Genomic DNA, 12,984 nt, shown 5'->3' on the forward strand with positions numbered 1-12,984 from the left:
GGGGGTTCTGAGGGGATATTAGTAAGCATTGGGGGTTACCCTCAAAACTGAAACCTAACCCTCTATTTGCATATGCTGGAGGCTTGTCATCCTTATTCAATTAATACACGAATCCCAGTAATCCAGCCCTAAGTATACACTGCATACTTGGGTGAAGCTTGCAGAAAGGGGCTACGCTCGTTGTTCTGACTGTGTTTTGTTAAGACTTCTTTAATCAAAACACTCATTCAGATAGGGAGGCCCGGCTGCATATTTTGGCATCGCTACAAAAGGGGGCGGGGGCTGATCTTGATTTCTTTTTCCTTTAAGTGCTTGGAAAGTGACTATTTAACTGGTGTGGAAAAATAAATAGAAAACATACACGGAGGTCATGACTTCTCCGGGATTCATTGAAAGTCTTTAACAGGGGTAAACATCTCCCCCCTCAAGGTGTTTATGAGATGCATGGCCAGTGTTTGCAGCCATTTTTCCCCCCCGTTGAGCTTAAATTCATGACAGTGGGGGAGAAGGAGGTTGGTTCCAGTGCCCAGTGTGAGCAGAAATGGCATTAGACTTTCTGCAGTCCCTATAAGGTCACAACTCCAACCCAGAACAAGCCAACTGCTCCACTCTGGGTACTTCTGCTGGGATGGAGAACCATTGATGTCTCTGGTGCTTGGTGGAGGGTGCTTGGGCTCTATCCATACAGGGCTCCTCCTAGGACCAGAGCCTGCTGGGGATGTGGGATCAGGCCAAGAACTGCCCTTCTCCCTGGACCCACCGGCAGAGGGGCAAATTTGTCTGTGAGATCTGTCACATTCTGGTCCTGGAGAAGGAGCAATTGAGCCTTGAGTTCCCTCCCCAACTTTTGCTACTATCAGCATTCTGAAATATATTAGAGATTTATACATCTAGATGTTTCAGTGCCACTAAGAGTCCAAATGAGATGAGAGAGGTCTGGGCTAGTGGCTGGCATACAGGCCTGGGAGTCACTCCTGAGCTCCGAGCCTCCCACGGACACAGATTACTGTAGTCCTAGGGTTCCTCTTTCCCCACAGCAGCTGCTGCTCCCTTCCTCTCTCATTCCTTTCCCCGCTTTCTCTTGTCTTTCTCTCTCCCTCCTTCCACCTCTGTATCCTCCCGCCCATAGGGTTCCTGGTGCTGCTGCTGAGCCCTGCAACACCAGGGTCATCGGGCAGGGCCTTCTCCTCCTCTTCCTCCTCCTCCTCCTCCTCCCTTGTTTTTTCCTGCTATTGCTGTCTCCAGGATAAAGGGACACAGACTTACTACGGCTGCCATCGGTCCCACTACCAGCCAACTTGGCCTCTGGATGCTTTTCAGCCGCAGGGGTGGGGGAAGATGAGCTGACTTTGCCGAAGAGGCAGAGAAGACTGAAAATATGCCTCTTGCTAGTGGAATTTCTTCCCCCAGCCCCATGAAAATGGATGTCGGCCTGCACCGCACAATGGATTTGAAACACCTGGTCTCAGTAGCGGTACTGAGAGATGGGAGCTGCCCAAGGTCCCAGGAGCAGAACTAGGAACGGAACCCAGTCTGTATGACTCCCCCTGCTCTTCCCGACTGACTAGGCCATTTTGCAGTACTGCCGTGTCGCTTCCTGCCCTCGAAGGGCAGACTCTTACTGAGCTTCAGCAACGGGCAGAATGGAAAAGCCATCGCGGGGCTGGAAACAGTGACTTAGTCAAAACTGTAATGCCGCTTCCCTCTGTGCTCCCTGGAGCGAGGCAAGGGGCCGCACGGCAGCTTGGCTGGGGAGTGGGTAGACACCCCAGGGTAGGTGTGCCAGGGAGAGATTGTACTGGTTTTATTGACACGTCTCCAGCTGAAAGTTGCAGCTTTCTGACTGAACGGAATGAAGGGTCTGCCCTCAGACATTGTTCTGTGCTGGGTGGGTGTGTGGGAATGAAAGCTGATTAGCAGAATCATAAATGTGTTGAGATTTCTGGTCAATGCAAGTACCGGGCTAGATGTATGTGTCATGTTAAGGCTCCTATAAACCTCTCTAGCAACCTGTATGTCAGAAGATCCCCCTGGTGGGATCAAGCTGCTCTACCTGTTCTGGCTATGCCCTCTTCCACATCCAGCATGTCCTGAATATGCCCTAGACACCTCACCCGCTGCTTCCTCAGGCCTTTCCCCAGTCCTACACAGCCTTGCACCTGGCTTACCCACTTACAGCCGTGCAAAGTGGGTGTGAAAAGCCACCTCCAATGTAAATAGATGCATAGGATGGTACCTAGTCCAGTATCTAAATGGTAGCCAGTACCAGATGCATGAGAGGTAAGAACCCTATGCCAGACAGATGTGGGATAATGTCCCCATCCTGCTTAAGGGAGAGCAGATTTTGCCCTGAATGAGATGAAGGGGGTAACGGAGTTGATTTCTCTCACTTTGCATAGAAAATCCTTTCACACCCCCATTAGGCTTCTGGTATTTTATTTTTCCTGTTAAAAGTCACTAATAAATGGTTTCAGAGTAACAGCCGTCTTAGTCTGTATTCGCAAAAAGAAAAGGAGTACTTGTGGCACCTTAGAGACTAACCAATTTATTTGAGCATAAGCTTTCGTGAGCTACAGCTCACTTCATCGGATGCATACTGTGGAAAGTGTAGAAGATGTTTTTATACACACAAACCATGAAAAAATGGGTGTTTATCACTACAAAAGGTTTTCTCTCCCCCCACCCTACTCTCCTGCTGGTAATAGCTTATCTAAAGTGATCACTCTCCTTACAATGAGTATGATGATCAAGAAAACCTGGATTTGTGCTGGAAATGGCCCACCTTGATCATCATACACATTGTAAGGAGAGTGATCACTTTAGATAAGCTATTACCAGCAGGAGAGTAAGGTGGGGGGAGAGCAAACCTTTTGTAGTGATAAAGACCCATTTTTTCATGATCAAGGTGGGCCATTTCCAGCACAAATCCAGGTTTTCTTGATTATCATATACATTGTAAGGAGAGTGATCACTTTAGATAAGCTATTACCAGCAGGAGAGTGGGGTGGGGGGAGAGAAAACCTTTTGTAGTGATAAACACCCATTTTTTCATGGTTTGTGTGTATAAAAACATCTTCTACACTTTCCACAGTATGCATCCGATGAAGTGAGCTGTAGCTCACGAAAGCTTATGCTCAAATAAATTGGTTAGTCTCTAAGGTGCCACAAGTACTCCTTTTATTTTTACTAATAAATGGAGGATTTATTTGGCTGGTGGTAGGGTGTTAATCTGCATCAGTGGCCTGGGCAGCACACCACCGTGCGTAGTTCCTTTACGGTTTCCTCTTTCTCCATTTTGCATAATGACCCAGGAGTTGAACTGTTTGGAAGCTGCCAACTTTGGGCCATACCAAATTAATTAGCTGCCTCTTTTCTTGGCTATTGAGGACCCTTTCGGAAGGAAACTCATGACTCCTAGAGCAGAAACGGTTGAGTCAGCAGCAGTCGTCATTTCAGCAACCACAATCCCATGTCGGCTTTATCCTTCTCTTGGCTACTCTTCGGCTCACAGTCCATTCGGCATGCGCTATTGGAATTCTTCACTTTACAGGCTAAAGTAACCATAGATTGTTCGGCCAGATGTTAGAAATGTCCATAAATCAGAGGAGAACAGGTGTCTTCCAAGTCCAAGTAGTACATTTTGTAACAGTGGAATAAAAATGCAATACCCCGTTGACCTTTGTTAGCAGTGGAGTCCCTTCTCTGTATAGGCCATGATAACCGTTACTTAAATGTCCGCCTCTTGCTGAAAAACACTGGTATAAATTGAGAGCAGCTCAGCTGGGCTCAGTTTGAATCTTACATACTATGACAGGTTGGCAGCCTTTAGAACTCTCCTTAGGGTCTTTAGAATCCTGTTTGAGCAGCGTTGTCAATTCTTGTGATTTTAATCGAAAGCCTCAGTGTTTTGCTTAAGGCCCTGGATTTCAATATAGCAAGGTTCTAGCCTTATGGTTGCAGAGAAAAGCTAGAAAATGTGAAGTCTAAAGGCTCAAAACCTAGAAGGCCAATAAAAAGTGATGATCTTTAAAATAAATAAATAAAAATAAAAAACTCATGCTCTTTAAGCCTATCTATATGATTTTGGAGAGCTTGATTCATAATTTTTTATCTTGCTGGCTTGGCAATACTGCTTATGGACGCAGGGCTCCTCTGACATGTCCTGTTAATTGAGGAAAGATGATCCTGTGGTTTAGACTGTGGACTGGGAGTCAGGAGATCCATGATCTATTCCGTGTTCTGCCTCTGACTTTGGGCATGTCACCTAATCTCTCTCTCTGCCTCAGTTCTATGACTGGTTTCAGAGTAGCAGCCATGTTAGTCTATATCCGCAAAAAGAAAAGGAGGACTTGTGGCAACCTAGAGACTAACAAATTTATTCGAGCATAAGCTTTCGTGAGCTACAGCTCACTTCATCGGACTGTAAAATGGGGATACCACATGAGTTCTCTGTTTCGATTGTGAAACGTTTGGGGCAGGTACTGTACCTTACTCTGTGTGTGTGTGCATGGTGCCCAAACAGTAGGAATCAGGAGTTTGAACCCCACATACAGGTGAAGTGGAATTACTGCTGAGCCATAGTATAGGTGAATTCAGTTAGCTTTCAACCAAGAGATAAAGGGGGTTGGAGGAACCTTTCTGAGGCAGAGAGAGGGAACTAAAGTCTGGGACAGATCTTCAGTGAAAACCCTAAGGACCACCTGGCCTGGGGAAAATGCTTAGTTTGAGGTCTGTGTTTGACGGTTGTACCGATAATGCCCACCTCAGGAAAGGGAATGTATGGTCTCTACGGTGCATACATTGGCAGCAATGACACTTGCGTAGACACTGGGATGTCTTCAGTAGGGTTTCTCTGTTTTGACGTGGGGGTAACTGAGAAGAATTTTTCTGTCCCTGTCCCATTTTCATATCTGGGGCTCATCCTCTTGAGTCACAGATGGAATAAAGCTTGAAGGGCAATAACACTGACTCACTCTTCATCTTCACCCCGCCAGTCTCACCCACAGATCAACCCAGGTCAGAGATGTTCCTGCTTTAACATCTAACGGGAGCCTGCACTCTTTGCACTTGACTGATATACGGAGGCCCAATTCCTGTGAAAGCCTTTGGGCCAAAGTCATCTGTGAATTTAAAAAGGCCTGATTCTGATTTCATTCGTACTGCTGCAAGGCTACTGACCTGAATGGAGTTAGTCCACATAGAGTAACTAGAGCAGGGGTCAAATAGGGTGTAAGTAGTCTGGGAAATAAAGCTATGCGTAGCTTGTCTCAGGAGTGAAAATTGCACCATGCTGGTGTTTGCTGGGCCTGATTCAAGAAATGCTCCATTGGGGTCAGTGGTGTTCTACAGGGGTAGATGGGATCAGGAGCAGTTATTTCTATTGCGGCAGGAAAAAGCAACTGGAGACTGTAAAAGGTCTATCAGTATAGGTTGGGCCTGCTTTGTTTTATTCACCAATGAATTTAGCTTGAAGTGTCTGCACTTACACGTGTCTGAGGTAATTGTTTTCAGGCAGATTTGGTAAATCTCTGATTCTTTGCGTCAGTCCCCAAACTCCTCTGAGTATTAAAAAAAATAAAAACAAAACACCCCTGTGAAAAAATGTACTTTAGTGTTTATAACATCTCCGTTCCATCAGGGCAGGAGCTAGACCATTGTTTCTCTCTGTTTTGCTTCCCGTTAACGATACTGCAGGACGTTGTGCTAACGTAACATATTTTCTCTCTCTCCGTAGACAGAGCTGATTGCACAGTACAGCTGTGGAGACCAAGCTGGCATGATTTGCTAAGCTGTGGCATTCTGAAGCTTTACACGAAGGCTTTTATGCTGACCGCTGTGGTAGAACCCAGCACCATTTCCAGATAATATTTATTGTCGCTCGGGCCTGTAAGCTGGGCATCTTCTTTGACTCTGACCTCTCTCTAGTTCCTCACATCCAGGCTCTGGCTAAATCTTGCTGCATAACATTTATTCTCACAACACCTCTGGGAGGCAGGCCAGCTCTATTGTTCCCATTATACAGATGGGTAACTGAGGCACAGAGAGACAAAGTGACTTGTCCAAAATCACACAGGAAGTCTGTGGTGGAGCAGGAACTTGAGTGCAGGTCGTCTAAGGGGGAGGGGGGGAAATACACCCCCCCAGAGTGACACAAATTCTGCTGGCATAATCGCTCATGTGCATAGTGCTATGTTGGTGAGAGACACTCTCCCATCGGCATAATGCTGCTACATGAGCTCTCATACAGCAACACAGCCATAATGCCTCTGTAAGCTTGTGCGTGGAGACTGCCAGGAGGCTGAATGCTTTTCAAAGACTTCACACTCAGTTCCCACCTGTCTCCTGCAAGGAGCGCTCTCTCCGCATATTGCTTGGCAATGGGTTTCCTGAATATCTAAATTCTGCTTGTGTAGATCAACAGCGGGATTCGAACCCAGGACTCTCAACAGCAGTCACTACTGTTTAAAGCTACAGAAGCAACTTGCTCAGCTAGTAGCATTAGTAGGCTGTTCCCTTTTAGCAGCTCAGCCAGTTGAGGGGTTAGCAGCATAGTATACATGTATGCACCACTAGGGGGAGCTATATATACTTTATCTTGAATCCAAACAAAAAGTCTCCATGGGGTGGGGAGAGAGAATAAAAACATGGGGCCTTCCAGGGAACACTTAACAGGGGGGCATCCAATTCCCTTGCTGAATTCTTGAGGTTGAGCTTTTACAATAACAATTTGAAAAAAAAATTAACTCCCGACAACGGTTAACAGCTTGCTAATTGCATGCAACTGTTTCTTGAGTTGCTGATCCCTGTCTGGTGGTTAAGGAGGCAAAAGGCTCCATAAATCAGCAGGAGCAGCTGCCTCCTTCGAGCCAGGCATGGCGTATGTCACAAACTGTAGAAAGGCCCTGAGATATTGGAAGAAGTGGAGATGATTAATGGAGCAGACGTTGAGGCTCGGCGAGTGCTTGCACTACTGTGTATAGCTATGCGTACTTCAATCATTTATCTTCTCTCCTCGCCCTCCCCCTTCTCTTTCCCAAGCGAGGGGGCAGTCATGTTAAGTGTGGTGGCCATTAAAAATAGAATAATTTACAATGTGTTTACAGAGCTGGCATGGTGTTGCCAGTGATGAGGCTTAAATGTGTCCCTTCCTCTTGTTCTTTGGGAGGAGAATGGAAAAGGAATAGGAAACCCAATGCCTGATTTTAAAGGACTGCTCTGGCTTCCAGTGTAGGAGGAGAAAATCTGGGTCCTTTTGGAATACGCTGTTTGATCTGTTCATTGTTATGCCGAGTGGGCATCTTGGGTGAGATAAGCAAAGGATAGTTTAATGACAAGCCAAGAGCAAAAAATTAAATACAATTAACAAGGCAATGTGTATCTTGATTGTACTTTGCTGGATTATAGCTCAGTCTATGCAGGTGGGGTGGAAATATGATGCACCTAACTTTCTGCTTGGGCCAGAGCTTCATATAATCACGTATAACCCTAACCCTAAGTCCTTGTATTTCCTGGACAGGTGGGGAAGGTTAGCTTCAGCATCAATGCTAGGCTTGCTAATGGGGTGGAGTGAGGCAGGTCCACCATCCGACATAGCCAATCTTGCATCGGTATTTTGCATATGGCACTGATGGTCCTGCTCTGGAGGCATTTTAGCTAATTCCAGATCAGGATCTGTATGCTTATATATGGCCTTCATTTCCTTTGGGCAATGGGTGGAGAAGAAAGATTTTTCCACTTCTAGGTACTGTGCCTTTAGACAGTCTTAGACCTGCTGAGTTATAATTTCATCGTCCAATTCAACTTCTAAAAGCTCCCGCACCGCTGGCTAAGATCCATTGTTCTGATACCCATTAAATATGGAATCTTGGTATACAAGGAAATACAAAGGCTTGTAGTATTTATGTAGAACCAATTGATTTATGGCTTTCCTTTACAGCGGATATTGCACAAAGAGCCAAGTGTGGAATGGCCATTATTTACTCAAACCCAGTCCAGGGGATAGGAATCTTTGACTGCCTTGCCCCTTCCTTGAGATCTGAAGCTGCTGTGCCTTTCGCTCTTGTAGCCAGTAACTTTTTTTTTTTTTGCCTCTCCAACATCCTCAGATAGTTACTCAAAACAAACACAACATGAAACACAACATGGTTTTGAAATCCAGTGGACTTCTGTTCATTTTTTTGTCCTTCTCGTTATTTTCCGGTTTCATGTTCTCCTTGGCACTTCCCGGTTCAGTCCCAGACAAGTAAAAATGCCAATATTAAAAAAAAATAAAATAAAAGCATGCTCTTGTGGAATTTTCTGCAATTTGACATGATTTGCACACCTTGTTTACAGTGCCAGGAAGTTTGGGTGTCTTAGATAAACTTGGGTTAATGTTAATTCCAGTTAATCTCGAATAACGTAGGGTGTTGGATGCTTGGCTGAATGAACCCAACCTTTATTTCATGTTCTCCTTCCCCAAGCCCACTGGTTTCTCTCTGTCTGCCTTTGTATCTGAACTGCAGAATTTCTTTCCATTGCAGCTCCCTAACTTCATCAACACAACGCTCCCTCCACATGAGCAAGTGACGGCTCAGGAGATAGACAGCTACTTCCGACAGGAGCTCATTTACAAGAGGAATGAGAGGATGGGGAAAAGAGTGATGGCCCTTTTAAAGCAGAACACAGACAAGAGCTTCTTCTTTGCCTTTGGAGCAGGTATGGAACAAAATACCCTTGTTTGTTTACTTATGTGGACAATGTAATTGAAATCAATGGGGCGGGGGGGGGGGCAGTTCGTCACTGTAAAACTTGGCCTTCAGTATGGAAATCTTCCTCTTGGGAATCTCCTTTGAGGCAGAAGGTCCTTGCTCCCTGACCTATTTCAGGACCTGGCAGTGATGTGGATTGAAACATAAACTCTTTGCACTTACACAATTTATTTTAAATGCCAACATATGTTCACTTATTTTTCCCCCCTTATTGTAAATCTGCTCATTTCTTAGAGACTAAGTCAGGACATTCCTGGACTTTACTAGTAGATTTGATACATGCCAGGCTACTTAGCAGCCTTTCATATCATCACAGAATATCTTCAGTGTTCCTTAGAGTGCTACGGTTTGCTCCCGAAAGGGACTCTATGCAGTAAAGATGCCTCCAATAGATCAATACAATATACACCACTGCCCCCTTTCTTTTCTGAACATAATAGAAACTTTTCTAAGGTGAAGGCATTTATCTTTCTAGCTTCTGAGGCCCCAAATAAGCATGTATTTAAAGTTAAGCCAGTGCTTAAATCCATTGATTTCAAGGCAGTTAGCAATTGCCATATTGAAAACCAATAATTGATTCCTACTCTTTGTTTTCTTACCCTTAGTCAATTTGTAATCCATGACAGAACTTGGCCTTCCACCCCATGACTCTTGCAAAGGATGCTGGCAAAGGGCACTCTTGCAATCCTTCCTCAGGCAAAGCTTCCATTAACATCAATGGAAATTTTGCTTGAGAAAGGCGTCAAGATTTGGTCCAGACCTTCCATTATATCTTGTTAACGCATGGACACGTTTTGATTTCTTTTCTCAGTGCATCTAGACCAGTGGTTCTCAAAGCCGGTCCGCTGCTTGTTCAGCGAAAGCCCCTGGCGGGCTGGGCTGGTTTGTTTACCTGCCGCGTCCACAGGTTCAGCTGGTTGTGGCTCCCACTGGCTGTGGTTCGCCGCTCCAGGCCAATGGGGGCTGTGGGAAGGGCGGCCAGCACATCCCTCGGCCTGCGCTGCTTCCCTCAGCCCTCACTGGCCTGCAGTGGCGAACCGCGGCCAGTGGGAGCCGTGACCAGCCGAACCTGCGGATGCGGCAGGTAAACAAACTGGCCTGGCCCGCCAGAGGCTTTCCCTGAACAAGCAGCAGACCGGCTTTGAGAACCACTGCTCTAGCCTGGATTTTCTCTGGCATTTTTACTCTCTCATTCCTTGATGTTTCCATGTCTTTAGAAATCAGGAGTTTTGCCTAGCTCTTCTTGCAGAAGGAAAATGCATTTTTTAGGGAGAGAGCGAGAGGAAAAAAAAGGGATGTGTCAGATGTTTAACAGAGCGAAAGTGGAAGAAGTAAAACTACACAAACAGGTACTTGCCACACATCTCTTCCTAACAGTCATGGCTGAACTGTGGAAGTTCAGGGCTTTTGTTTAACATCCAAAATTGACAAAATGTTTCTTGAACAGCATCTTTTCAATAGTGTGACCAATGAACTGGCCTCCAAGGAGTTTGTTGTAGATAATCTAAGATATGGCAAAGAGAAGATAAAAGACATTACTATTGTCTCTTGTTACAAAGATGTTGCAGGCCTGGCAGCGAAGACGACTCAAATATGGTAGAAGTGGTATGGAGGCATTCAGTGGTTAATGGCAAAGAGATGTCACTTCCTGCTCATCATCATTAGGCCAATAATACATGGAAATGCCACCATCCTACTTGTGAGATTGCTAACGTTTAATTATCCTGTAAAGACGAAATGAGCAGTTGTGAGGACAAACATTTTAAATAGAGACAGCCCTTGGGGCGGGTCTTAGATTGGAATCTGGAACCAGATTAAGTGAATTAGATTATTCATTATTCATTATGTTATGCAATTAGATTATATTAATTAGATATGATCATATCAGACATGGGGTAGAACACAGACAAGAGTCCGTAACTGAGATTCAGATTCAGTGGTAGTGACATCTTGAGAACTGTTCTCTTGAGCTTTTGGCCCCAAATGATGGAAAACTCGTGAGATCAGATCTTCTCAGGAGACTTCCACCAAATTATTCTAGAATTCTTCTCGTGAGATTTCATCCATTTCTGCACCCAAATGGGTAAGCAGTCCCCTTTCAGTTTTGGATACCATCTGGAAATAAAACACTACAGGTGAGTTCAGATCCATGAGTTGGGTCTAAATCATCACGCGTCCTTCCTGAAATTCCTGGAGGGCTGTATTTAAGGTTCTGTTTTGGGCTGATCTTGAGTTTTTAAAATGAAACAAACACTGACCATATCCTGCACACATTGGGCAACGTTGTGGTGCCCAGCCTACGTGTCTTTCTGAATTTCTTGCCCATGAAATGAATTCACTTTCTTCATGTCTAGTTGAAGGTAGGCATGGAGGGAATCTGAATGGATTATCAGGACACAAACTTTTCTGGCACCAGATTATTTCCCAACCACTATTTACCTGCCTGAAAAATGCATAGTCAGCTCTTACTTTTGTGGAGGAGTGGTGATGCCATGTGGCCAGTTCAAAAGTCTGATAATCTCAGAATGGGTTCCCAGGTGGCTATGGTGCACCCCATCCCAGCTTCTACTCGTATACCATTGAATTGTAGAAAGCAAAATTGTAAGAGACCTACTTTATTCAGCTGTTTTGTCCTTCCGTCCTTGGTAAGCCACTGCAGCTTGTCATCCCTTCATCTTCTGTCCAATCTAGTTTTCAGTGATTCAAGCTTCTGCTGTTTCCCTCAATTCAAGCTTCTGCTGTTTCCCTCAGAGAGACTATTTTGCAATCCAGTAGGCGTCACTGTGAACGTTTTTTCTCTTATATTCAGCCTGCATTTTTCTTTTGATCATTTTCACCCTCTTGCACTTAAAAATTTCAGTGCCAAACTGAATATTAAATATTCTCTGATGTTCCTGAGATCTCTGTTTTTAAAGATAGCCCAGAGTCTTCCACTATTGCCGGGTCTATTCCATCTTTATGCTGTAAGTGGTCAGGAGATGATTGATTCTTCCATGTCAGAATATTGCTGTGGTTTTGACACGTGTGTGTTCATTTTCCTTTATGATTCAAGTACAGTTGTGTTTGCAATATTGCCAACTCCCCAGAAATCATGAGCTTGGCTTAAAAATCATGGTTTGTTTTCCTAAATACATCTTGAGTTCTTTTTATTTGCCTTCTGATTCCTGAGCTTTAGGGTGCATACAGGTCATGTTTTCAACCTTTTCTCTCCAACCATGAAAGCTAGAAATGTATCTTTTAAAAAAAAGAGAGAGTTGAATTTCTCACATTTTCCCATGACTCCAGGAGCTCAGGCTTAAAGAAACATGCCGTATAACTTGAGAAGCATGATAAAATTGTGAGGACTGCATTTGGTTTGTTTTAGCAATGTTGCACAAAGTTAACTGATGCCGTTTTGCTTAGGGACCCAGTGAGTTTTGCTAAATGTAGTTACTGAAGTTCCAGCAGCCTGTCAGTTGCATGCCCATTCCTGAGCCTAATTTAGGATCTTGATTGAGTGGAAGGATAGTTTCTCTTGCAGAGCAGTAGATTTGCATAATGTGCATGACTATACCAGCATAGTATGCAAATGTTTTCATAAACTACGATCTGGTTGAGTTCTATGTACCCCTTTCTGTGATTATGGCAGCAGGATTTTTGTAGACCCCTGTAAGCAAAGATATCCTTGTTTAGAAAAAAAATATGATGGGGGAAGAGTCATGGTGACCATAAATGTGGAGTTGACACGCTGAGGGCCATGTTGACTGTAGCTATCACACAAGGAGATATTATGCTGGCTAACCACTAATGCAGAATCCCAGCATGACTGAGCTAGCGGTTAGTGCTGGAAAATCCCAACTGCTGGCAGCAAAGGGTTTGATTAGTGAATGTTGTGGGTTTGGACTGGCTGAAATTCCTACTGGGATAAAACCTCATGGCAGTGTAGGGCCCAATCTTCTTAATATGGAATTTCCCTGATCACTAAAAAAACATAGTCCACAAACTGTGGCATAAAGTTACTATCGGCCAGATTGTGACTAGTACTTGCTTGGGTGTGCAGGTGCGGGAAGGCACAAAGAAGCCTTTCTCTCCATCAACCTTTCATCCCTCGTGCACGGGCTCAGCCCCGTTTCATTCCCTACTCCCTCCTTCATGCAGGGGTTGCTGACTACTATTGGGTTGTGTCTACATTGGAGCTGGAAGGTGTAATTACCAGTGTTAACAATAGCGGTATAGCCCCAGAGGTGCGGGTGGG

General features: G+C 44.8%; 1 protein-coding gene across 1 annotated transcript in view; it reads left to right on the forward strand.

The window, feature by feature from the left end:
- TRABD2B (TraB domain containing 2B) overlaps positions 1-12,984 on the forward strand; it is a 409,581-nt gene that overhangs the window by 240,491 nt on the left and 156,106 nt on the right. Inside the window, exon 4 of the mRNA XM_077825080.1 lies at positions 8,523-8,697. Within this exon, the coding sequence (XP_077681206.1) occupies positions 8,523-8,697 (175 nt within the window). The remainder of the gene's footprint in view (positions 1-8,522; positions 8,698-12,984) is intronic.

Source organism: Eretmochelys imbricata, chromosome 8 (assembly GCF_965152235.1).
Source record: "Eretmochelys imbricata isolate rEreImb1 chromosome 8, rEreImb1.hap1, whole genome shotgun sequence".
Classification (NCBI taxonomy): domain Eukaryota; kingdom Metazoa; phylum Chordata; order Testudines; family Cheloniidae; genus Eretmochelys; species Eretmochelys imbricata.